Consider the following 27,232-nt stretch of genomic DNA (forward strand, 5'->3'; position numbering starts at 1 on the left):
ATAGATCTCTGTTCTTTCAAAGCTTTGGGGTCATTCTCTTCAGCCATTATGATAACTTGAAACCGCTAGGCCAAAGTCCTAGAATTGGTACTGTTTCCGGACCATATTTACTGGATTGTGTTGGCAACAAAGCAATTGATTGTATTTCATTGCGTATATTATTGTACCCTGTAAAATTATAAAAGCAAGATGTACTAAAAGAAATGATAGCAAAACACATAAGTGCTTGTAAATAAAATACACAAAACAATAAAACAGAGTACATTGACATGTGGTTATATGATTGATTATATAATAGGCATAAGGCTAAAAGCTACACTTCCTTCCTTGCATAATGAATGTAGTACATTGTGATACAATACAAGCATTTAATAGCAAAATATGCATTAAAACTTTAAAACAAACTCAAAAGATAATAAAATGTATGCGATAGATAGTAGATATTAACTTACAATTCCTGGTCTCTTCCAGTTTCAGTTGTCCAGAAATATAAGATATAAAGAAATAAAAGATAATATTTGTTTGCTAAATAACTGTTTCTTTAGCTTGAAGTTTATACCAACTTCTTTGCCCTAGAGGCAGCAGCTAAGTGACCTGCAGAGTGACCTGACTTTTTGGTCATGTTACCATGAATGGACAACAAAATTGTTGTTTGCCTGGTGAGGGCAATTGAGGACAAGAATGCAAAAACTATTAAAATCTGTTGAAGCTATAACATCAATTGGCCTGATTCATCCCAATACAACTATAGCCTGTGATACTATAGCCCGTGATACTATAATAGCCCGTGATACTATAATAGCCCGTAATACTATAATAGCCCGTGATACTATAATAGCCCGTGATACTATAATAGCCCGTGATACTATGATAGCCCGTGATACAATGATAGCCCGTGATTCTATAATAGCCCGTAATATTATAGCCCGTGATACTATAGCCCCTGATACTATGGCCCCTGATACTATAGCCCCTGATACTATAGCCCCTGATACTATAGCCCCTGATACTATAGCTGTTTTCCAGAACAATTTAAAACTAGTTTTATTAGCTTTTCAGGTTTCAAACTGTAATTAATTTAAATATGCTTATTTGGCACCAGGTAATCCAAGTTTCATTTGAGATCATGTGCATAAATGGAGTAACAAATTGCTTCTCCCTTGTTTCTTTCGGCATTGGTGCACCTTGCTGTCAATACACTATCACTGTATGGAAGCTTAGTACATGTAATAGAATTGCACTTCATTCACATTTCACATCTACTCTTCTCTCTCATTTCCTTGTCTGTAAATCATACAGTTTTTATACCATCCTAGACACTCCTATTGAACATGTCACGATTTCACGTAAACATTGTACTCTTTATAGGTAAGACAAGTGCTGAGATAAAAGCTGTAGTGGCCGATAATGGACTGTGGAGAGATCTTTGCCGTTGTCATTTCACTCAACAGCAGCTGCGGCAGCACCTGCTCAAGAGGCAGGGAAAGGAGAGTGAAGTAAACTGGTACCAGATGTACGCCAATCTTCACAAGTTAGTTCATATTTCTATAAGCTTTCCGTTTATAGAAATATCTTTGTTGCAGAATGCCTTCTCGATATCACATGTCATTAAGGCATCAATTTGTGAATTACTTATCGTGGGCAGCAGTGTGAGGTTCGATGCTCGGAAAGGTAATTTGTGGTGGCAGGAAGAACTTAACTTTCTCTCTCTGGGGGTAAACGAATTGTAGGCCCATTTAAAACGCTTGAGCTAATAACTGATTTCTTATGCGGCAGCACTTGCACCGGCAGCACTTGCACCACTGCTCTTTCCTATGTATTGCCACTTCCTTTCTTCCGACACACATTATGTTTTCATTTTGCGGATGATGTTGATTTGGAATTGTCTGCACATAGAGTTACCATGCGCTGTGTTTCAATGGACAGTCGCGTGTTGTGGATTGACGCTGGCGCTTTGTTAGAAAAGATAAGGAATTTTAGGCCAGAGATCATAGCAGCGCACCCCTGTCTCACTTAGCAGCACGCTTACAAAATAGGAACAATTGAAGTGTGATAAATGTTTAAAATGGAATAGCTTGCGCATCTTATTGCGAGTCAAGCCAAAGTCCCGTTTAAAACATGCGGTAAAATTTGGGAGTAACAAAACTTACTTAACTTGAGGTTTTGGCAGTTTCTATCGCGCCGATGATACAAACTGATAGATTAACTGCTTCATGGCAATACAATGACAGAAAGAGCCTCAACAAGTGAAGTACTGGGTCAACTCAAGGACCAATCATAAAGATTTCCAAGTTGACCTTTTCTCATTGTATGTCATAGCAGGCATCGTTAGTTATTAAAATGGTTGGGCTCTTAGCCACTCTCAAATAAGCCATAATTGATTAAAAATAGCATTTTACTGGTTGTTTTAGGAATGATTCTATGGTGTTAACATTTTTCTGCGGATTTGACAACACTAAAAACCATTACAATTTTGAAGGTGTCATTTTAGCGAGTGAGAGACTGATGGATTAACTGTTGATCAAAAACATGAAGACAATTCAATATTCCTTACACAATCAGAGTTGCTGAAGTGCCTGTTAGAAAATCTCACAAATTTATATTTTTGATTATCTGTTTATAAATTAAGATAAAAAATTTGAACAGCTTGAAGGTAGGTTGTAGTATATTGTGTAATTACTGTCTGATCACGCACTTGTTCTCCAATGGTAATAAGCAAAACTTATGAAGAGAGTCGGCAAATGTTTGTTATATTAAAATGATCAGTTTTGTTCTCAGTCAATCAATGGTTACAAAAATTGAGTTGCGATCTTCGATTCCAGTTCCCAGCAGGGTCCCAGGGTCTGTCGTTTATTTGTATTTAGTTAACAGCTATTATTTGTTGCTTTCATAATAACATTGTTATAATTGTTTTTATTAATAATATTCAATTGGTTCAAAGTTTTGCATGAGCATGTTCTGCACCTCGGCATACCAAATAAGGAGGCAATTACTGTAATTCGTTGCTATTTCAAAGTTCACCAATTCACCTTTCATGGCTTCACTACTTCGCGGGATGAAAAATTTTCATTAAAATTTAAAATTGAAGAAAATAAATATAGTTAAAATGCATAAATCTCTTTCATATTTTGGCCCAGTTGTCTCCCTCCGCGGGCATCATTGTGAAATGTAAAATAGTGCTTCGTGCGTAATGCGTTATTATCAGAATTAAGGAAACGTAGTGGGGCTAGGGAAGAGTTTTTGGAGCAGCTGAAATAAATTAGGCGAGCAAAGAAATGTGGATGTGTAGTAAATAAGAAGTATGTAAACTGTGAAACAGATAATTGTGAAATGATTTAATCAATACAAACTGAGAAAATCCAATAAAGGCGCTGTTTTGTCTTAATCAGTACAACAATCGCCAAATTTTGATTTCAAGAGTATCTATTGTTGCTATCGTTTTGACGAAAACAAATTAGTCCTAATACGGCGAGGATGAAAAAGCATCATGTCTCCTAAAGCTAAAAGAAGTTCATAGAGTTTAAATTATTATGTCATTCTGGTGTGAAAATGGAAAACGATGTATACGTTATGTAGTGAGAGTGAACAATTGTATGAGCTTCCGTGGTCTCTTGGTTGAAGTGATGAATTTGCAAAGACTGCATTTGCAATCTTCGTGAGTTCAAATCCAGCATTATGTGAAATTTTAATAGCTGTAGCCGGACATAGGCCTACCGAATAAAAACAATAGAAAACTGGTGACAAACTTTGAGAAATATATACAGTAATACTTCAACTTACGAATGCTCCAACATACGAGAAACTTGAGATACGAGCCAGCTTTTAAGCAAGTGTTAGCACTAACATACGAGCCATGTTTGAGATACGAGCACGTGAGTCACCTGCCAAGTATACCGGAGGTGTTATATGAGAACAGCATCACTCTGTATTTTTCAACTGCTCAGGTTATACTTTTGTATCGTGTTTTTTTGTGCGCGATTTTCAGTGCAGAATTACGCGAATTAAAAGTACTGTGCGTTGACCGAAAGTTTGCCAGTAAAATGAAAAATAATGCAAAGAAAAAGCGAATGATAACAGTTAATATTAAACGGGAAATTATTGAAAAATATGCGAAATATATATGCGTGATTGAGCTAGCTCAGCAATTTGACCGAAATACATCCAGAATTATCAAACAGAAGGATTATATTCAGGGCATTTTGTTCGCAAAAGGACTAACGATAGTTTATAAACGGCGCAGCGATCTTCACGACCGCTGAAGGAGAGACTGCTCAGAAAGGGCTGGTTCTGTCTATCAAAACTATAAAAATAGACATTCGGACAAGTTGGCTAGTGGTCGTGCATTAACCCTTGGTGACGACACCTGTGTTCGTCCTGATCGCAACATGTTGAAAGGGCGACAAAGGCAAACGTCTTTAGATAGGTTTATCTTAAAACGGCCGGCTGGTCGTGAAAGCGAAACAAAGGAAAAATTAGCTAACCAGCGAGAAACTTCAAACTATGAATGCCGAAGAAATTTTAATTACGTTAAGTTAAAAATGAAAGTTTGCTTTTAGGTTTGCTTTTAAGTTTGTCTGTTAAGACATTGATAAAATCCAGATTTATCAAAGTCAACTGTCGTAATGAAGGATAACTTATATCTCCCTCCCTGGCAAATGCTAGCGTTAGCTGATATTGTATGTATTTAATTTTACATTTTAATTAATCACATTTCCTTGCATTATGTTTTATTTGTTGTTTTTTGAAAGCATGTGGTAAGTTAGGACAATAACTAACATGTTCTGTCTGTTACAATATCTTGTTTTCAGTGTTTTATTTGCATTTTTAGAGTATGGAAACCAATCAATATATATTTAATTGTTCTATTTATAAATAAATTGCACCAACATGCGAGCAAATTAACATACGAGCTCAGTCAGAACGCATTAAGCTCGTAAGTTGAAGTATGACTGTATAGATTAGCCGCCGAGCCTAGCTGCGCAAGATTACTGCCGGGGTCTCGCATTTGATATGGGAATCAGGCTTTAGAAAAATTAGTAAAATTGTTACGATTGATGAAAAAGTTACCTTTTAGATACGAATTTACTAGTTTTTATTTCACGTATTTTCTCAGCAGGGGGTGCCGGTCTTGATTAACAGTAAAACAGGGATAACTGTACTTGCAGCTACTCCTGGCCCTGATTCTGCTCTTTTTATGCATCGGATGAGTGTGCACATCACTTCCTTGCCAGCCGCCTTCTATAAACAACACGTGACACTTGATGAAATAAGGCATTTATAAAAGTACACCAGCAATGCACACTGCTGTGTCAACTTTGTCATCTCTTAACTAGCATATTTGGCTCGGTCTCCGTGTCTGTTCATTACAAAGAAATAGTCTTTTCTTGAAAGGGCTGTATAAACAAAGACTGTGAACATTCCGTTTCCTCAACTAGCCTTTTCCTTTCGCATCTTCTTTCATCTTGGCTGACCATAAATTTGCGCAATGGACATGAATTATTAGCCCGTAATTTCTTCTCATCTCCTAGTGCAGGGCTCTGGCTATGTTAGCTCAAGATGTAGGGCTAGGAGCTGAGGTACATGCTAGAGAAGCCACAAAGCCTTATTATTAACCACATTAGAGAGAACTCACTCGTCTCTAGGCGCGTATGTCCTGGAAAGTCTTGGGATTGTGGTAACATTTAAACCATCAGTTCCGATATTATTTAATCCATGTATCACTTATTAATAACTTTTCAGAAGCTGGCAAAGAGGAGCCTCTACAGGAGTGTAAGGTTGTGTAACTTTCCAAACCACTCTCCTCCCTTTGTTTGTTTGCGTACCAACAGCTGTTTATTGGGCCGCCTACTGACTGGGTTGGCCAATAGAGTGATTAGGACTTTTAATTGTAAGACTTATACTTTTCTCAGATAGCTGAAGTTCCCGGCTCTATCATCCACTAGTTTTATATTGCCAGATCCTGTTTTTCTCCCATCATCCCCTACACTTCCACTATGGATGACTGTCTGCCTACCTAGAAGGTCCTTGCTCAAGTGCGCCTGCTCAAACTCTTTATCTCCTTCATCACAGTTATTTGCAGACGGTTGATTCTGAGTGACCATAGCTATCCATTTGGTCAAAGTTGTTTTCTCCGTTGTCCATGCAATATCATCTTGGTTTACCACATCAACTCGCTTTCAATGAACCCTCCTTCTTATCAATCATTCTATGACAACTCTGCCCCCGGCATGGCTCGGCTGTTCAGCCGCAGTCTTCACTTTGTTTGTTATGTAAAATTTAGCGAAATTACAAACTGAAACTTGGAGTTGTACTCTCGTCTAGTGTCAGCTGGTTGATATTTGGCTTTTTGTTGCAGACAGTATGGCGTGAAGGAGATCTACTCTGACCAGCCGTGTTGGTGCGAACCTTGCAGCACAATTTACTGGAAAGTGAGTGTGTATACCCTTCCATAGATATATTCTGGTAGAGTTTTATGATTTATCTCTGTGAAGTCGCTAGGAATTGTTTGATAACGCTCGCACTGGACATAGGTCGTCTTCGAAAATAATTTTATTTCTGCAGACTTTCTATGTTCTTCAATTTATGAATTTAGTCCGTCCTTCACTGTTTCCATGACACGGATCTAGAGTCGTGCTCACGTTGAGTTACCATGCGATAAGTGTTTTAATGAAAATTCGCGTGTTGCAGATTAACACAGGTACTTCATGAAAAAATCGAAGGAGTTTCATGTCAGAAGTTATCATCCCCTGTCTTATTCCAATCAAAATAGGAATGACTGAAGTGTGGAAAAAGTCTAAAATGGTATAGACATCGTTTTGCGCTTCATTCACAAGCGCTTTTTCCTTCTTTCGCAAGCATGTGATGTTTGAGAAAATTTTGTAACAAAATTCGCTTGACTCGCGGATTTTTATCATTTCCATCTTGCTAATGATGCGAAATTCAGGATTAACCGTGTCATAGAAACAGAGATATTCGGTTTAGGGAATGCAACACTATCGATAATCCTGAAATGAACAACCTTCATCTATCAGGGTCAACTACTGAAAATAGACAGTCACAGCAAACCAAATATTCTCTTTTGAAATCGTCAAATGCGTTATAGAAGAAAATGTCAATACACTCAAACGGATGTCAATATGACTTAATCAGGGCTGCATCTACGGTTTCACTTAGTTGATTGTCTGGCTGTCTCTGTCAATAGATTTCGTCAATCAGTTTTTTAGACTGTACCCAACAGGTCCATTGACATGTGTGAAAGGAGGAGACAGTGTTTGTACAGGAACTTCATTGTCCTCAAACATAGCGGAGAGTTATTCTATACAAACAACTGCGTCTACCGTTTGCAGGCTGTATGGCTTAACAAATTAATTTTAATCACGAGCTATCATTATTCCTAGGGTTCTAGTCCTGTTTGTCAGCTGCATATTCGCTGTCAAACTCCTATCTATCCAATGAGCTAATTTATTCAGCCATAATTAAAATCTATTTAAGTAGTTTCTAGTACAGTAAACTGCAAATAATAAACAACATTAACTGTAGGATATTACCGTAAGATATTACGTTATACGAAGCGTAAAGTATGTGTAAATAGCCTAATCCATTCCAAGATCGTCCCAAACTCACCATTTGACCCTTCAAAAAGGGAAAACTTAACATAACATTAATGATTGTACCGTAACTGCAGTATTATTAGTTTGTATCAACAACTTTTCTCTTTTTCTTATCACATTCACTCGGTTTATGGTTCGTGATTGCAGGCCAAGCTAAGGGGAACGCACACTTTCAACGTCAATTTAAATCGATTTTTTTTTAATTTCCCACACAGGAAGGCCTATGCTACAAAGAGTATGATTGCGCATTCACACTTTGCACCATAGGCCTTACAGTGCAGATATGCTTTTGAACAAAAATAGACCATATCTTTACTACAATAAGACCGGTGTTTGTCTGCTTGTCTGTCCGGAACCAGGGTTAGAGTTTAGGGTATTATTATGCGGTAAACCCTGTTTACTTTGCAGTTCACCTTTCACAGTTTCGGTATTTGTCGGAATAAAATTATTCATTAAAAAATTAGGAATTAAAGAAAATAGATAAAAATTGAAACATTATATACATAAATCTCTCTCTTAATTTTGCCCAGTGAAATCTCTCCGTGATAGCAGTCGTTACACTTCGGTATTTCCCTGTAAGATTTTTTGAAGTGAGAAAGTAGAAACTGTTTGTACTGAAAGCTATACCCTTCATCGCGCATCTTAAACTTCTCACCCTCAAAATTGTATATTTAACATGAGAAAAGGAGGGAAATGCTTACAATTAATGAAAAAGTTACTTTAAAAATTAGTTTCTATTTCATGTCACTCCTGATTAATCATTAAAAGTCGGGCATTGCTGTACACCTAACTTACTGTACCTACTGTACACCTAACTTACTGTACCTACTGTACACCCAACTTACTATACCTACTGTACACCTAACTTACTGTACACCTAACTTACTGTACCTACTGTACACCTAACTTACTGTACCTACTGTACACCTAACTTACTGTACACCTAACTTACTGTGCCTACTGTACACCTAACTTTCTGTACCTACTGTACACCTAACTTACTGTACCTACTGTACACCTAACTTACTGTACACTTAACTTCATCGAAATCTTACTTTGAATAGCTATACTTACCAATATAACATATCATTAGTACTCAAAATAATGACTCCCCTAGACATGGACACATTTAAGAATAAATTCAGTGTTCCTTAAAAATATATAAACACCTTGTACAATCCTTACTATTAAATTCTGTTCAAAACATGAAATCATTTTATAATTTTGAAATTTGCTTTTAACTATGCGCTATAAGCGATTACTGCATTTGGAAAAACACAAACTTCTATTGCGTAGCCTGAACATTCGTTCCTAAAAAGCTGTACATGATGAAGACCATTTGGCAGTCTAAAGGTAGGGCCACACGAGACAAAATTCTCACGAAATCGGCGAAATTTGGACGAAACGATTCGGACGAATTGACATTTGGACGAATTCGTCCATCGTTGGTTGCGCACGATGAACGAATCCTGAATTGGACGAAACGTCAGAAATTCCTACGAATCGTTGTTTGATTGGTCGGTTGAAAAGGTTAGTTGAATGTTGAAGGTCGTTTTCTTTGGCGCATATCCAGAAAAAAATAAGAGTGAAGCAAATGATTGAAATGGAATCGGCTTCAATTTATCACCGCGTTCTGATTGGCTAGTTGAAAGTTAGTTTCGTACGAATCCGTGGTGGGGAAACTCCGTGTGGCAGGTCAGAAATTTCGTACGAATGGAATCTCCCAGATTAGTTGAAATTACACGATACGTGTGGACCTACCTTAACAATAAATATTAAGAATAGGACATCCACAAGGATTTCTAAATTATTATGCAATGTAGGACCATATATATATGCTCTTTAACAGTAGGCTATACCTGTTTATTACAACTAGCTGGGACCATAAGTGTTAAGTATGACAGATTGTTTGTATACAAATTCTATTTTTAATGTTTGGCACGAATTAATCAAACGTCAAATGACCCATACAGGCTGTGAAAAACTAAACTTCATTTTGGCACAAAAACTAACTGCCACTCAATTTTGATAGCTTTTATCATTGAGCTGCCTGGGAGTGTCAAATACAAACTAGCACAATATTACATAGGAGGTCCTTCTAGTGGTAGTAGTAGTCACAAACTTGGGTGGTCTTACACTGTCCTCAGAAGGCCGGCTTACCCTTACTTAAAACAATCTTGAAGCAATGCTGTATTGAGTAGCGTATTGACTTTGCATAACTTTGAAGCTCAAAACTAGGCAGGTCGTTCAGATCACTATATTTTCATGAAGCTATTCATCCGGATGTTTGAGCCTTCTGCAAGATGGAAACGGCAAACGTCCGCAAGGCAAGCGAGTTTTGTTTGTCATAAATTTTTACCGATTGTTTCACTCATGCACAATATGGAAACGGCACTTGCAAATGATGCGCAAGAAAGTGCCAAGCAAGCTTTTCCATTTGAAACATTTTTCACTTGAGTCATTCTTATGCTTTGTTTTTTGTGACGTAATTGTATCGTTGTCGGCCATTTTTATAGACAATTTTATCGTTAAAAACACGAAGCTTTTGCAATAAATGTTTGAAAACGGTGTTTTTGTTTGCAATTTTTTTATTATAGTATCAAAACAACACTAAAAAGTACTATTAAATAAAAGAAAAACGATCATTTTCTACAAATATGGCGGCTTTTTCGTGAACGAGCGCATGTGCAAATGGCTTAATGACGTAAAAAAAAACGATGGATATATATAAATTTTGATTTGAGTAGTTCTGAATGCGCTACTATGACATCTGGCGTAGAAATCCTACTTTTTAACTAAGGGTCCGGCTAATCCGCAACGTGCGGATGTCTATTAAAATACTTTCGCACAATAACTCAACGTGTGCACAACTCCAAATCTGCATCATCCGCGTGATGGGAACATCGTGTATCTGTAAACTGGTTTCAACCTTCAGCCACTGCTGCTGTAAAACTAGAGATAATATTTCGATTGCAGGTGGCTTTCAACGGAAGTTGATAATAAAAAGCAAAATGGAATCGCTCAGTACTATTGCTTCTTTATTAAAAACTTTATCATTCGTTTGTGTCAACTAAGGTTATATGTCACCATCATTTGTAATGAACCTCTTTTATGTTCCAGTAAAACAGGTAAATTGTGAAACAATGCTATTTACTGTAAAAGAAATTAGGTTTATATGAGATGAGGAGTGTCACATTTTGAAGCCACACAAAGTATAGCCCTGCAGGCTAAACATGTTTTAACTAGGTTTATCTATGAATAATGGAAACTAATGATTCCAACTTGTTTAAAACTAACAAGGTAGTTGTCAGTCTACTGGAGCGAGCGCAGTGTGTTAATTACATGTATCCGACATTATTTTTTGCCATTATGAACTCATGCAATTGCAGTGGCTCGTCACTTGCATTGTTATCATGCTTTGTAATTTGAAGGAGCACCTTGTGGTCAAGGCCATCCACTGCTCGTGCGTGTCCACAATACACAAGTCTGTGACAATACTGACCACGACTTTGTGGCATCAATCACTTCAATTAACCTCACTCCAATTGTCAGCTATTTTCATACTGAACTAAAACCGTTAAGCCAAGTTTGTTTCGCGCAACTTTTTGTTTATCAATCATCTAGTATCAACAAGGATTGTTGACATTAGTACAGTATCAGATGAGTGGAACACGTGAGAGTCCAGTGTGTATACCGAATACGCATCTCACCGCTTACCTATTCATCGCTTGTCCGGTAGGACAAATGTACAGGTTTCCTCTTCCCACATACCAAATATCAACAGTGTACCTGACCTCTACAGTGTACCGGAGCTCTACAGTGTACCAGACACTCGTGTTGTCTCTAGCTCTCGCATCGCATCCCAACTTTACCGGTTTATAATCTTATTTGACTTAGCAGGATTTAGTGTGACCACAACAGAAATTATCTCGGCCATCTGACATATTATTAGAAAATCATTGATACATGACTTAGGGTTACAAACATGGCAGCCGGTGTTACGGAATTACTACTACAGTTTTTACCATGCCAATTTTGGAGTGAAGTGTTTTGTCAATCCTTTTTTTTCATCCTGTCGTGAGTTCGCTATAGTTATTTTTGCAAGCCAAACTGAAAGTCTTGTCAATTCCTGTCCGAGCTACAAAGTAGTAAAACTCTACCAAGATATTTCAGCGAGGCATATTAAGGACATAGAGCTATTATGACTAGATCTAAACCGCTGTGGGTCTACAGTAACTCCTCATTTCAAACAATTAACTCGAACCGGCGCCTTGAAACAAAAGGTGAAAATTCATGCACTGAAAATCGATAAACTCATACCAAATAAAGCTATTTTTCTATTAATCATAAGCATTTACCTCTTTTTCTTAGTTTTGTTAGACAGTTCAGAGGGTAGAGGGTGTTTAAGAGACATGATGAAGGGTGTCACAGGTACTTTGTACTTCTACGCTTCACCAAATGCAACAAGTGAGGAGCGAACCACGACAACTGCTATCACAATGATGTTCGTGGAGGGATCTCTCTGGATCAGATTATATTTATATCAGATCAGATCTATTTTCTTTTTTATTAATTTTCTGTAATTTCGAATTTTTTATTGAATATTTTTACTCAGCAACGTTCTGAAGCAGTGAAAACGAACCGTGAAGTAGCAAGGACCACTGTATATACCTTTTATTACTTTTTTATTATGAAAAATTGTTTTTTGATGATGATCCCGATTAAACTACCTTACATATTAAAGAGCATCACCACGCTTCTCCTTTCTAACTTGGAATGGCCATTTTGCCTTTCTTTCCACGGAACAATGGTAATTGTCTCTGAGCTCTACTGTAGGCCAGGCCTATTTGCAAACTGTGAACTCAGGGCTGTTATGATGCTTAATTACATAACTTCGCTGGTAGTTAGTTCCCACCAAAGCTTACTTATTGTTCTTTGTAAATAATTTGTGAGATTAACTTGTCATAACTACCTCTAATAAGAATAAATGCTCTCCGTAATGCTTCAGTGAAGTTGGACCAGCTGATTGAGTTGACTTTGTTGTAATCCCTTTCAGTATAAGTACATTTGGAATGGCGTAACCAGAGGTTTCCTTGTCTCTATCCACGCAGTCATTGATGCCCTACAAAATGCATAAATCCTGCATCCATTCAGTTGCCTCCCTAACAAATGAATGAAAATAGACGCGGATTTTACTTTCAGTGCACCGCCATTTACTCAGTGGGGCGCACCCGGCAGCTCATTCCACAACTAATTCAATCATATCAACAGTTTGCTTTTCGCCTGACATTGCAAACAAGGCTGTAAAACAAGGAGATACTATAATTAGTCTACCAAGCAGTGTCCAGTCAAGAGTAGGACAGCGTTTAAGAAAATGTTTGAAGCGTGCGAATACGGCAGCAGATAAGTCTGTAGTGTTTGGCTGTTGTAGCGCTATATTCGAGCGTTTGAGTTGATATGGAGCATCGTCGCATCGGTCGATTGCAGACTGATCGACTCGATTGTAAACAAACAAGCCATTAAGTTGGCAATTTGGTGAAGTGGGAAGCATCATTAATGTTACAAAGTGTTGGTGAAGATTTTGAATAGACCAGCTGGCCCTTGACTTTGTATTTATGTCTCAGATCCCTTCCACACACTTGTGGTTCTTTAGCTCGACAACTCAAGTGTGGATAATGTTGTTCTTGTCGCCAATCTTGTGGCTGGTGAAGGCGCTTTAAGGCGTGATATCTGCTCGCTAATTGGAATCTGTATCTGCTGCCAGTGAAGATATGTGGGTATAGTGAATACAATGAATAGCTTGTTTGGCACATATTTGATTGACAAAAAAATGTTGAAATATAATCGTGGACTAATAATGTACCTGGAAATATTAGAAAACAAATGGGAACAATTGTAAATTTAGATTCCATTGAGAAAATTTTACGGGAAAAAAAATTTCGTCATGAAAAACCGCTGCCAAAAAATAATATTAGTCAGAAAACAAATTAAGAATTTTCATTAAAAAATGTTTTATAAGCAATAAAAAATTTTTGCAGAATGCAACATTTCAAGCTATCAACATCTACATAGTGACAGTTGTTACTTTGGTTTTCACTAGTGATCAGAATTGGACCACTTGAAAAAGTTGATTGTAGTTAGTGCGAAGCCTTAACAGACAAATGTTTTACTAAAGTTTGATATTTATTAAATAGGGAATTCTCTGATGGTTAGGTGACCAACATTTTACTCGCATATCTAAAATGCTATTTGTTTACAAGTTGTATATAGAACGTGTTACAAGCTAATCAAATAACCTCCCGTGAATGTACCTTGGAATAGTTCCAAACAGCTAGTTAATAGCCAGCTGTATTCCGAAAAATGATAATTTGAGTTTATAAGCAATAAATATATCTAAGTTTAAGAATATTTTTTATTTTGATTATACAGAGAACGGCTTAGCTGCAAATTTTTCTGAATGATCATATGTTGCAAAAAAACTACAGTCGCTCTCCAACTTTCAAACAAAATACGATCTGGACGGTCGTTCGTTAAGCGAATTTGTTCATAAGGCGTCTCAGAGTATAACTTGGGCAGTGCATGTGGGGCAAAAGGTTTATCATTATTTTCGCGAAAAACTTTTGAAATAGCAATGCGTAAAAGTTTTGCTTTGCTGAAAAAGTGTTTGGAAGTTAATATCAATTAGTTAAGCAGTGCAGAAAAAAAGTTGAGGTCAGCAGACACTTTGGAAGGTATTGAACAGCCAAAAGAAAATGAAATCGTTTCATATGAAACAACAATCAGAACACAAGCTGCTAAGCAAACGATGCAAATTTTTTTTTTTGAAAAATGTTAATTTTTGTTTACACATGTATTATAAGTACGGTTTGTTTATGTCACTATGTAGTACGGCTGCAAACTGTAGCAAACGTAGCAATGAACTTTTATGCAACATTGTTAAATATAGTTGTAAAGGGTTAGAGGGTAGCGTCTATAACACAAATGTTCTTAAGCAAGGTAGCATCTGTAGTAGCTTTTAAAAACCAGTCAAAATGGGTCGAAGTTCTCATTGTTAACTTGTTCGGTCCCAGACTATTTCATCAAAACTTAAATTTTGTGATTCTAGTAAGAATCTGGAAGCTGATAGATCATACAATGCTATGTATGATCTGATAATAAAAATAATCTGTAATCTGATCAAGTAAAACTACAAACAAAATCTCTCGCGATAGAAACATATCTGTACTTTCTGATAAAATATTTTTAAACTTTCGCGAGTAGAGTAGGGCAGGCGGAGGCGTATTTAGACAAGTTTTAAACATTATTGATTCAAATGGGCTATTTTGTTGCAATTTGAATTTTGGCGCTGTCTCGATGAATCCCTTATTCATTCAAAAGCGCGCTATCATAGTTGGAAAAGAAAACATATGTTTGAGCATAGAAACTCCTAGCATGTTGAAGCATATTTACCAAATCTAGGCCTACTAAACAATTATTGCACTCGTCCATGTGAAAATGTACAAGCGTGAGGTTACGCAGCTAGACAATTTGCCAACATTGGAGATAAAACGGATTAAGAGCGCCGAGATCATATTTTAATGTGTTTTAAAGATTTATGTAAGGCACATATATCGCCTCCTTGATCCTATAGGAATGCTAGTGAGTATGGTTTAGCTATGTTCAGTCTCATAAAAACATCTAAAAAATTTGTCGGTTAGATCAGTTGTACATGTAAATATATTTACGGTGTGATTTATTTTCCAGACCCATTTATAGCAGGCCCGTTATATGGTTGCGGAATGGTAAGAAATTCTCACCGTAACTTTAGAATCCTCTGTAAACAGACTAATTACATGCTGTGAGAAGGTCTGTCTGCTGTTTACTTCACGGAATAACAGTTTAGGCTTTTTTGTCTGTGTCCAGTTGACAGGTCACCCTTGCAAGCACAAATTCATCACAGAAGAGGAAGTAAGTCCAGCGCAGTTTGTGTCTATGTTCCAAGTCTAAGTCAACATTTGTATTACACTCAAAGACTGATGCGTGTAACAATATTGCAGTTATTTTTAGCGATAACTTTTTAAGCTACTGTTGGATTCTTCACCTTCCACTGTTATTTCAATGCTTTATTGTACTTCAACTGTTATATATTAATTACTAAAATAAAAACTAATTTCATTGCATTATTCACAAAAATTGCTACAAACCTGCAATATTAAACCTGTTGTTTTTTTGTTTTGCTGATTTCATGTCAGCAAAACCAAAAACAACAGAATTATTTTTATTGGAATTGTTTTCATATAATGCTTGCCGTATAACTCAAATATTTACATGTACATTGACCCTTCACTTTAATTGCGTTAGTTCTTTTTTGTGGTCTACCTGTTATATAATAATTGCTTAAATGAATGTAATTTTAATACATTATTCACCAACATTGCTATTAACTGCAGTAGTTAAACTGTTTTTTTCTTTTCAGCTGACTTCACGTATTGTAACGAAGTTGTAATTATTTTTAAATAAAGTTTGCCATAACTCTTATGTTGAATTTCATGCTGGGAAGCACTATGTAATAAATGCGTGCGCAATCCTTCACAGATGTCTGCTTACCAGAGATGGAGCACTTTTTTAATAGTATTGTTGCACAAATGATGTCTCTGTGATCTTGTCTGAACATGTCTGAGTCCAATTACAAGAGACGGTCAATGACTGGAAACATGCCCATTTGCAAAGAGCAATGCTAGGTTTGATGTCATTCCTGTCACCAACCAGTGACCCTTTGGGAATGGAGCCCTCAACCTGTTGTTTGCTGGTCAGGTTATGACTGCTGTCAGGAAGGGCCGATAGCTTGGCCTTGCAAAGCTGACAGGCTAATCAACTCTGCCTCGGCAGCCATCAGACTGCCGCTGTGATTCACTTGACGGCATCCCAAGTGAGTTAATCATTAAGAACTAGACAGCAATAATTACTACCAGAGAAATGCGTAAACAGTCATTATGAATGAAGTAGTGAGTAGTACACACTACAAAAGTGTGTCATTGGACTGCCCAGGCGCATCAGCATTTGGTTGAAGTTTCGACAGCTCAACAACAGATTCCCACTCCGATTTGCTTATCGACCTATAAAAAAGTAGGCCTATAAAAAGATTATTCAACAATGATATGCATTTAGCTGAATGGTAGGAGCAGAGTGACTAGCAATATAGATGAAGCCAAGGTGGTGCAATTCAGCTCATAAACAACTATTGGAGTTAGGCAATTTTTATTGGCTCAAAAAACGTCTTTGCCTTGCTGCCCAAGACAGATTTCCAAAAAAAGTGGAATAAAAGAATATATTGCAACTAGAGCATCACCAAGACATAAGTGTGTATATAATATGTATAAGTATAAACAAAATAGTATATATTTCGGGCAGTAGCAAATATAAAACAACATAATTCCCTTAGCCATTCTACGACCTGTAGAATGGTGCGCAGCAACAGAAAATCACAATGATTGTGCTATATAAAGAGAAACGGGTTGCGTGTACCAGATGTCATGGAAGACTGTTATTTACAAATGGACAATCTGATCAATTTGGAGCAAGGGTCAGCGCCACAATGGAAGCCAATTAAAAGGAAACATTGCACTACCCACTTGAATTGCACAGAGGTAGAGATATAACGAAAATGTATGAAAAGAACAAAAATGTACAAAAAATTCACATAACTTTGGTTGCTAAGAAACCATTGTTGACTTGCAGCTGCAACTCGGCAAGTCGCTGTTTTAGTCGGGCATTCGTCTGCGCCTCATTTCTACGTTCTTGTCTAAGTCGTTTCTCTTCCAACTCGAGCTGTTGAATCGCATCTCGTGCACGTACAAGAATCAACACTTTTGCCGGTCTGTCTGACTTGAGCGGCAACTGATCTCGAAGCTTATGCAGGTGTTGCCTTAGCTCGCTCCGTCGCTTTCGTTCCATGACATTGTGTGACGAACGCTTTATTCCAAATTCTTCGCTATCTGATCCGCTGAAACTACCACATATGCTCGGCGTAGATTCGCATGGCTTTGGTTTCCTACCAGTAATATGAGTCATGCATTTTGGGTGATTATACGGGTGAGCGGAAAGACGTTGCGCTACTTCCTGTAAGTTACGACGCACTCGAAAGTTAGAAGTTTTATAGTCACTCTTGGGCTGTGCATATGTCAGTGTAACTGCTTTGGATGTATCAACTGTGACCACATCTATCACATCCTCTTCAGACTCTGCAAGAAGCAACAATGGCTACAGTCTACAACCTACTACAACAATCAATGAGCAAGGCTGTACCAAGTCAAGCATTACGCGTTAACCGCTAGCTATTGGCCTATGATGGCGTAATAAGCCGGCACATTCCTCAATGATGTATGAGTCGCAACGATAATGATATCGTAAGGTGTAGTAAAGCCTACCATGTGGCATCACCCACGTGTTAGCTTAGCTGCAACACACTCGCTAGAGACGCTAACTACTTTTAACCAGACCAGCTAGCAAAAGAAGGCCTTACATAATTTAAAATGATACCAACCTGAATGTTCACTCGTCGATGGCGTGTTGTAATCGCTATACAGCTTTGGAACTCGCATAGGCTCAGGTGTCGCTAGACTGTAGTTGTGTTCCACTTGATTGTGCTGTCTGGGATAAGCTGTGAATGTTGTGGGGTCGATACAAGATGTGCTTGTAGAGACCATGTTTAGCTCAGAAAGAGAAACGTTGCGCACTCTAAATGGTCTGCGTTCAACCCCTGACCACATACAGTCTTGTAACACGGGATCCTTGAAACGTTCATAATTCATTTGTTGTTCACAATCAAATAGTTCAGATGTGGGCATTGTGTGCAAGTGAACCATGGATTCTGTTACCGGCGAGTCGGGACATATATGGTCACATTCATCTCTTTGTGGTGATCCAGGTGGTGTATATAAATAAGGATGTAAAAAAAATTTATCCCAAATATTAGAGTCAAGGTTCACAGATTCTTGAGTAGTAATCCTGTCTGTGTTGCCTTCAATGTCAATAGCTGAATAGTAATCAAACGAAGCTTTGGCTATCGATTGAGGAAGCGAATTGTCTGTGAGTTGAGCGACTTGCGCCATCATGCAAATATCTGAAAAAAATGCATTATACCATTTACCTATCAGTCGATAAAAATCTTTTTGTTCCATGAAGGGAATATAACTTGGAGCAATAAATAAGCAAAGCATTATGTGCTCCATTACTCATTTACTACACAAGAGGACATGAACACGCATTCCATTCCTGGTATATGTATTCCATAATGGTTTGACGGTATCAAGTAGGCATAGTATATCCATCATGATGCATTCTGTAGCGTTGCATTTGAGGGCTAAGCGATTTTAACTCTCATAACTGCAAAAAGCCCCAGGTGCACTATGAACCAAGATTTCACTAAGAGGACTACGAAATCACAACGCACTAGTCATCCACAAATTTACATGTTCATTCCAGTCAAGCAAGCTAAAGTACAAGTTTTTTCAGCCGATGAATGCTATGGATATCCTTAAGAACTAACACTGGGTGCATTAATAAATGCCAACTTCTGCAGCAACACCTATGTTAATCACTGCGACAAGTAACTGTACAAAAACACTTACCTCAAGCTTGCAGCAAGTTCGTAGTGTTGTTGGTTGTTAAGAACAATATCCTGGTAAACCAATTAGCATTTGTAATCCACTGACAAATTGGAGAGGTAAAGATCCACGTGAAGCAAGACGCAAACCGGCGTTGGAAGTGGACTACAAGTTGGCCCTACAGTAGCTTTTAATGATTTGTGTATAAATGCGCAGGATTTATCCAGCTATCGTATCTTGATTAATAAACTAGGATGAATAATAATTAAAAAACACAATTTAATTTGTTTATCTTTTTATATTTTACAATATATATGTTATAAAACATTAAGCATTTTACACATAATTAAAAAATATATCATTTACGTACAAACTAAAAGCGTTTTTTATTTGCGGCAGGTTACAATACTGCAAACCACGTGGGTACGAAACCCGCGAAAAGATTTTTTACTTCTGGAAGAAACTTAGTATAAGCTTTCATCTACTACAAGGTATATGTAATTTATCTAATTTAAAAAGTATATTAAAATTATTATTGTTGAAATTTAAATTATTATTTGTATAAATTTAAATATTAAACAAAAACTTTGTGCTGTTTAATGCTTTAGTCTTTAAAACACTTTTGTTAGTAGGTCGTAAATTGAAACGGGTGATAAAGCTGTTTTAACCGTTGTACGCTTGAAGAAAAAACCTTCCACGTTACTAGGAATTTTATGGAATCTTCTATAAAAGTGAAATCCAAACCTACGAAACTTTGTGCCATAAAATACAGGTACATGTAGCGGTCAATTTGAACAGTTAAAAGTTTAGCTGATATTGTATTTTGCAGTACTGCGAAGTTAATCATCATGAATGAGTAAACATATGGCTTGTTTCGGTCCCTTGTCAGGAGTACTACATTTTATAAGTTGAGCAAGACCATTAAAAATGTCTATAGATTCCCAGACATCATAATTACTCAAACATGACCTTTTTCATGGTCAGATGGACAAGACTGATGAGCCCAACTGGTCCTTACAGTACAATCAATTAGTAAGGCTACTAAGGGCCACAATAAGTGTCTTACATGATGGCATTCGCTGGTAGACGTATGCAAGTTAAAATGGTTTCCGGCACCTGGAGAATCCACTTGACAAGATTGCACTTAATTTAGATAACCAAAGATCTGATTCAAATTTCATACTTTGACACTTCTTGAAAAATTAACTTGGGTTGTAGACACAATGCGGTGAGCAAGAGATGAATGGAGACACTACTCAAAATGACTTCAAATATGCCAGTTCTGCAGCGCCTCCAGTTAACTGTCAGTGTTTGTTTAGTTTGCTGCTCAAATCTCTTTCTGAATGGAGGAAAGTTATTCAGCACGGCTCAGCTTACACAACCTCCTACTGTATATCCTTTACAAAACCTTTGAGATAGCTATCTGAGTTGTTTTCATTAAATCTTTGCAGTTTACAGCCATGCGCTTTCCAGCGGTATTTTATCATTTGTCTCATCAAAAAAACATTATTTTTACTTTCTTGAATGCCTAATGCTTGTTAAATATGTAACATCTTCAAAAAACTGACAACACAATGACGAAATGCGTGTAGGAACACTAATGTAAAAAAATGAAAATGTTTGATCGGTCAAGTTTTTTGTCGCTTTCCAATGTGAACCTTAATGGCTATAATTTTCTGTCTTGGTTTTTAACCAAAGCTATCATAGGATAAGCACTGTAAAACTTAGTTATATAACATAATAAAAAAGTGAACAGCCAACCACAGTTGGCAAACTAATATTTTGCTTCAGCTAGCTTTCGTAAAACTCTATCTTTAGCTTGGGATGATTTGGGGAGCTGCAGTATTTCCTGAGCAGTATTCTGCTGTCATCTACATGCATGTACACAATTACATCATCGCATTCCATTGTTTGAATGAACTCAATTTAATTTTCTCTGGCGCTCTTCGTACAAGCCCTGACAATCCTTTGACTTGAGCACAAGGTGTCATCATCTGCTTACCTGTCTTGTTATTATTTCACTGGCGCAGCCAGCCTGACAAGGAAGCCACCTGTTTGTTTGTTGATTGCTTGTTTGTTTATTATGCAATCTTACTGCTGCATACTACCTCAATATCTCTGCTCACTAGTCATTTGTCAGAGTATAGGAAAGGGAATTGGATCATTTTTTCAACTGAATCTGCGAGTAGGTGCTTGGATATGAGTTTTTTTTAGTACCTCAGTCTTTTGTAGTCATCAGTAATCTTTCATTACTTACGTCTGCTAGCAATGTAATCGGAGCGCATGTCAGTCGTGAATGAAACAAAGAAGCCTGCTCGCTGCTGATCTATCAGGTATTATCTGAAGGTCAACAGGAAGTAGTAGATTTGGTCATCTGTGTACACAATGATTAGAGCTTCTCTCCCTTCTACCTCCCATAGGCGCAACTCTCATACGTCCCCTCGCTGGAAGGCCTCCCTCGGTAAAGAAACTGCTTTCAAGAACCTTATTTTGGGTACCTTTTTTTAAGGATGCCTAGCCTTAGGACTTTATCTTGAAAATTCTTCTTTTTGCGTGCATGTCTCCTAAGACCACGTTCCCAAGGACTACTCTCCTTTGGACCACTCTCCGAAGGACCACTCTTGTGAGGATCACTCTTTTTGGGACTACTCTCCTGAGGACCACTCTCCTAAGGACCACTCTTTCCTGGACCATTCTTCTCTGGACTACTTTCCTGAAGACCGTTCTCTTGAGGACCACATTTCTAAGACCACTCTCCTCAGGATCAATCTTCTCAGGACCACTCTCTTGGGGACCACTCTCCTCAAGACCCCTCTCTTGGGGACCGCTCTCCTCAGGAAAGAGGACTATTCTTTTGAGGACACATTTTTATGTGTTATCATATTATATTATATTACATCTATCTATACAAAGTTTTTATAGGAGTTTGCCCACAACCAAGTTTTTATTGACCACTTGAAGAAATTTTGTTGTCAAGTGTAAACTGTGCTATTTTTCAGGTCATATTTTTAAACATTTACTTTAAGGGAGATTCAGTGGTCTGTAGAGATTTGATCAGAGAACAAACTGATTGGGGTTTAATTCCCTAAAACATCTTTGATCAGGAATGTTTTATGTAGCAACTACGGTATTTGACCTTTAACTATTTTATCTGTACTTTTAGCATTGTCGAGATTCTGCCATAAGGCAAATAACTATTACTACTATTGTAAATCATTTTGAACTACAAACAGAATTTTGGTATCGAAGTAGTAGCATGTAAATGAATAATCGTTTTATTCAGCCTAGACAAATCAAGGCAGCCTGCTATAGAACTCAGGCAGCAGTTAAGCTGGTTATTGTCCTGAGAAACGGGAAATTTATTTCTCAAGTAAATCTGTTTAAAGTTGCCTGTTCCTCTTTTCCCAAACAGCAAAGTTCTGTTCAAAGTTCAAACATCGCAGTATACCAATTGCTGAAATAGTATGGGTCAATCCGGTCAAATGATGGTGCACCATAACACTATGAGCTTTGATAAACCAGTTATGATAAAATATTTTTTGTGTAGAAGACACATTGTAGAGTTATATCTGTTTCTTTGGATTCCGATATTAGTAGAAACAATACATTGATCAACGTCGCTCAGCAAGTCGAGGAACTAGAGGTCGTCTTCAAGTCATCTTTCATTGCGCTGACCTGGAGCAAATTCAGACCTTGATTTTGGCACTAGTGAGCTCATTTCAATGCCCTGGAAATAATCTTCATTCCTCTACACCTCTTGCCTACACATAATTATGTAGCAATTGACTTTCGGTGAATAGGTAACAGCTCCAGTTTGTTAACCTTTGACCTGCTGACCGAGTGATTGCCTGTAATTGGCTTACAGATTCCCAGAATGGTCAGTTAAACAATCAGATGTTTTTGTACGTATGTTTTTACCTTTTATCAGTTTATGATTCAGTGTATTCTTTTGCATTCTAGTGCATCCATATTTTAGCACTGACCTTGTTAAGGCCAAAAGGGGTTAGCTTCAGTTAAAGAAGGGAAAACCCTAGATTCAGTTAGAATACCAGAATAGTCCATGTAAAAACCCTTCGAAAGTAAAGTTGACTGACATTCAGTTGGTCACTTGTTTTTGCGAAGCCTCTTCAAGCATAGCCCTGTTTTTTGACCACCCGGATAGTAACAGCCCACCTGGTAGAGTTGCTAGACAGCCAACCACTGTTTTTGACCTGTGTGGGATTGATCTGTCTTCAACAGTCACAGTTTTCACTGGAAATCTTGGTGTAATCATACAAAAAATTGACGAATATTGAAGCTATAATTTTAAAGGCTAAGCCTAAGTCTGGTCAAGGTCAGCAGCATAAAGTGCATTCTTCAAAAATTGCATGCTCCCAATTTTCTCCTTTTTAGATTCAATCATCTATCTTACATGGCGATGAATTGCCGGCCATATTTGTTGCATCATGACGCTACGGGTACTTTTTGGTACATTCGGTTCAATCTTTAATAGCAAGTTTTTTTCCTGGAGCCATGTTTTCAATCTTTTAAATTGTATCGTTACAATCATATCGCTACAACTGTATCATTTGACTTGTGTCGACCCAGTTTTTACCAATATTTGATAGCTCTATGTCCGCACTTGCTATTTTTATTTGTTGTTTTAATAAATCGACCTTTTGTCGATCTCATTTGTGTCATAAACTACATCGCAATAGAAAACTAGTAAAAATAACTCAAAACATTTTCTTCTCAAAACACTTGGCAAGATTTATGGGATTACTTGCTTTGATTATAAGTAAATCATGAAAACTCTGTTTACTTTATAAAAAAGACGCTGCTCTGAAGAGCATAACAAGCCACAAACACTATTGAATCATCCTCATCGCTATTTAATGACCTTAGTTGATGTTTCTCTAGCCGACAGGTGTGTCAGATATGAAACACCTTGCTCTCCCCCCTTGCCCCCTCCCACTATAAAGGGCTAACATTTTATGCCTAATCATTTAATGTTTGCCTTTGAGATTCTATTTTAATCGATGTTGAAAGTATAAAGTTGTTTTTAAACTTTAGCCTGGCTAATTCTAGCATCTCTGCCTTAAACTGTATAACCTTATCACTACCTTCATATATACACACACGGATCCCTCTACTAACATTTCTGTTTGTATGTTTATACACTAAAGTACCAACATTTTCGTGACGCCATTATATCGTTGTTGGCCATCTTTATAGACAATTTTATCACTAAAAACACGAAGCTTTTGCAATGAATTTTTGAAAACGATGCTTCTGTTTGCAATTTTTTTATTATAGTATCAAAACAACACCAAAAAGTACTAGTAAGTAAAAGAAAAACGATCGTTTTCTACAAATATGGCGGTTTTTCGTGAACGAGCGCATGTGCAAACGACTTGATGACGTAAAAAAAACGATGGATTGCATACTAGTGCGATAGCAGTTTCGTGTCTTATGAGAGATCATCATGTGTGATCAGTATATATTCATAACTATTTGATAGCCAATCAGGGCAGCAGTAGTGTGCTTGCCTTTGAATCTGATGCTCAGGGTTTGATTACTGTGCGAAGTAATTTTTTTCCTACTGCTATTAGGGTGGCTTCAGAAGGACGGACACGGCTCTTATCATAGTAAAGATCACATTGTTGCTAGAGTGTTTCACACACAATGTAGTTTTTATGTTCAGCTCTTTCATAATTGTATACAATAAATTTCTTTTAAAGCTATGTGTAATTACCTGTAGTATTTAATAAACAGCAGTCACTAATTTTTGGGCGCTAAGACGACTCAAATGAGTTACAGTGAATTCTTGTAAGAATACTTTATCTACCCTCATCTACATTTAGTTCTGATTTACAGTGCAGATCTCAGAACAAATTAATTCATATGTAGAGGCTTAACTGTATTATATAAATATCTGACTGTATTATATAAATATCTGACTGTATTATAGAGATATTTGACTGCATTATAAGGAAGTTCGACTGCATTATAAGGAAGTTTGACTGCATTATAAGGAAGTTTGACGGGATTATAAAGAAGTGTGACTGGATTACATAGAGGTTTGACAGTATTATATAAATATTTGACTGTATTATATAAATATCTGACTGTATTATATAGATATTTGACCAGATTATAAACAAGTTCGCTAGGATAATAATTATGGAGGTTTGACTGTATTATATAGAGGTTTGACTGTATTATATTAAGTTTTGACTGTAGGGATAACGGGGGGGGGGGGGGGGGGGGGGAACAGTGGGCCATTTTTTACCTTACTCAAGCTTTCCCTGCTCATAGTCGATCAACTAAGTTTAAATTGATAGGAAAGCAAAAGAAATATGTTCACTAACATATCTGAAAGCCTTCTGGCTCTATGCCAATCCTGGTAAAAAATATTGCGTGTTACATGAGATAAAAATTTTGGACCTCTGTGCCCCATGGCTGGGGTACAATGGTCCATGACATGGGGCACGCTGGACATCACTTATATTCTGTCATAATGTTATCAAATCACAATGATTTTAATGTGACTATTTATCTTTGTGAGTTATATGAAATTCTATTTATTATTTACTGGATAACAAGCAAGCGTGTGACAAGAAAAATCAATGTATTCAGCTAAATGTCACTCTCTGTGTCTTTTCAAGTACCCGCTTATTCAATCTTCCCCAGCACATTCATTCTCATCCCATCTGGGCGGATAGCTACAATGGTTTTGTTTAGCATAGGCCCGTGATAACTTTCTTAGTTGTTTCTTAGTCAGCCCTTGATGATGCCCTAAAGCTGTGAGCAGGTATTCTTTCAGTAAAAGTTCTTGATGAACTGTAAAAACTGTTCTATTTGCTTCTTTTTGGAAAAGGACTCAACATTATTTATCACTTTGTCTTTTGCCTTATTTACATAACGAGTCATGATAATTCTCAAGACCTTCAGGTTCTCAGCGACCCTGTGCGCTGCTAGGCCTTCCTCAAGCACCATTTTTACGGCAGTCCTAATTACTGCAGCAGGGGTTCAATTTTTCTCATGGCCGTCAGCCATTTTCTTATATGTACGCACCATCTCTCTCCTTTTTCAATAGCAGTATCAATCTTGATGCTTTTATTTAAAAATAAAAGCAAGATTGACGATTGACGATATAAACATATGCCTTTTAAAACCTGTCTCAAATATGAGGGAAAGTAAGTTTGAGCAACTAAACTTAGTGGGTTGAGGAGATTATTATTGGTACAAATAGTGTTGGAGATCTGAGGGGAAAGCGTTTCAAAGTTAGCCTATTTGTATTTTAGCTTAAAATTGCCTTTTTATTACCCTTGTTTTGGTATAGGAGCATTGAGTATAAAGCGGGGTATAGTGAACCTTGTTCACTGTGCCCCACTTCAAATTGTTCACTGTGCCCCAACCATACCATGTGAGAAAAATTGAGCTGAAATTTTCACAGCTTCCATCCATTGTTTATGTTGAATATTGAAAAAAAGAAGAGAACATTTATGTCTATCTTTGTTCACATTAAGAGATACATACCTATGACAGCGTAATGTATATGTTCATTTTTAGCTTGCATGTCATACATTACTTTTACCATGAAAAATTACATTTTACTTAACTGAGATTTTTGTCTTTTAGCTATCTATTACCAAATAATAAAAGTAAACCCCTGCCATCATTTCCTATGAACTATAACTGGTGTGAAAACACTCAACTAATTGTATCTCTGAAAAAAGAGGGGTGTTCACTGTGCCCCTATGTCCACTGTGCCCCCCCCCCCCCGTTACCCCTACTACCTTTTTCTCAGGATAACTATAAACTATATAAGACACACATTGACACTACTAGTTGATACATTCCAGAGACAAGTAAATTGATCGATGAGAATTAACCTCAGTTGTATGAAGGCAATGATATCCTTTCTGGGTTTTTCCATTATTGCTTTGAAGTTTTGTTAGCCTATTATCTAACCTGGATTCTCAACAACTCATGCTAGCAATAGGATTTGTACAGCTATCTGCATCGCGGTAGTTTTTGTCAAGAAAAGTCACT

At 37.2% G+C, this 27,232-nt stretch overlaps 3 protein-coding genes across 3 annotated transcripts in view; 2 read left to right on the forward strand and 1 right to left on the reverse strand.

Annotated features, from left to right (window-relative positions):
- LOC137393107 (F-box only protein 25-like) overlaps positions 1-16,127 on the forward strand; it is a 48,393-nt gene extending 32,266 nt beyond the window's left edge. Inside the window, exons 6-8 of the mRNA XM_068079525.1 lie at positions 1,369-1,531; positions 6,356-6,428; positions 15,513-16,127. Of these exons, the coding sequence (XP_067935626.1) occupies positions 1,369-1,531; positions 6,356-6,428; positions 15,513-15,596 (320 nt within the window). The 3' untranslated portion in view covers positions 15,597-16,127. The remainder of the gene's footprint in view (positions 1-1,368; positions 1,532-6,355; positions 6,429-15,512) is intronic.
- The window catches only part of LOC137395170 (uncharacterized methyltransferase YdaC-like), a 265,899-nt gene that overhangs the window by 159,897 nt on the left and 78,770 nt on the right, over positions 1-27,232 (forward strand). The gene's annotated exons all lie outside the window — the stretch shown is intronic.
- LOC137393457 (transcriptional regulator Myc-like) lies at positions 16,831-19,351 on the reverse strand. Its single transcript, XM_068080022.1, has 3 exons — positions 19,220-19,351; positions 18,133-18,711; positions 16,831-17,830 (listed from the first exon to the last, which is right to left on the reverse strand). Exons 2-3 carry the CDS (start codon positions 18,701-18,703, stop codon positions 17,286-17,288), a joined length of 1,116 nt encoding a protein of 371 aa, XP_067936123.1. The 5' UTR covers positions 18,704-18,711; positions 19,220-19,351; the 3' UTR covers positions 16,831-17,285.

Source organism: Watersipora subatra, chromosome 4, assembly GCF_963576615.1.
Source record: "Watersipora subatra chromosome 4, tzWatSuba1.1, whole genome shotgun sequence".
Classification (NCBI taxonomy): Eukaryota; Metazoa; Bryozoa; class Gymnolaemata; order Cheilostomatida; family Watersiporidae; genus Watersipora; species Watersipora subatra.

Coding starts and splice junctions, on each gene's coding strand:
- LOC137393457 (XM_068080022.1), bottom strand. CDS start 18,703: ATGATGGCGCAAGTCGCTCAACTCACAGACAATTCGCTTCCTCAATCG. Junction 17,831..18,132: donor ATCGACGAGTGAACATTCAG/GTTGGTATCATT, acceptor TGCTTCTTGCAG/AGTCTGAAGAGGATGTGATA.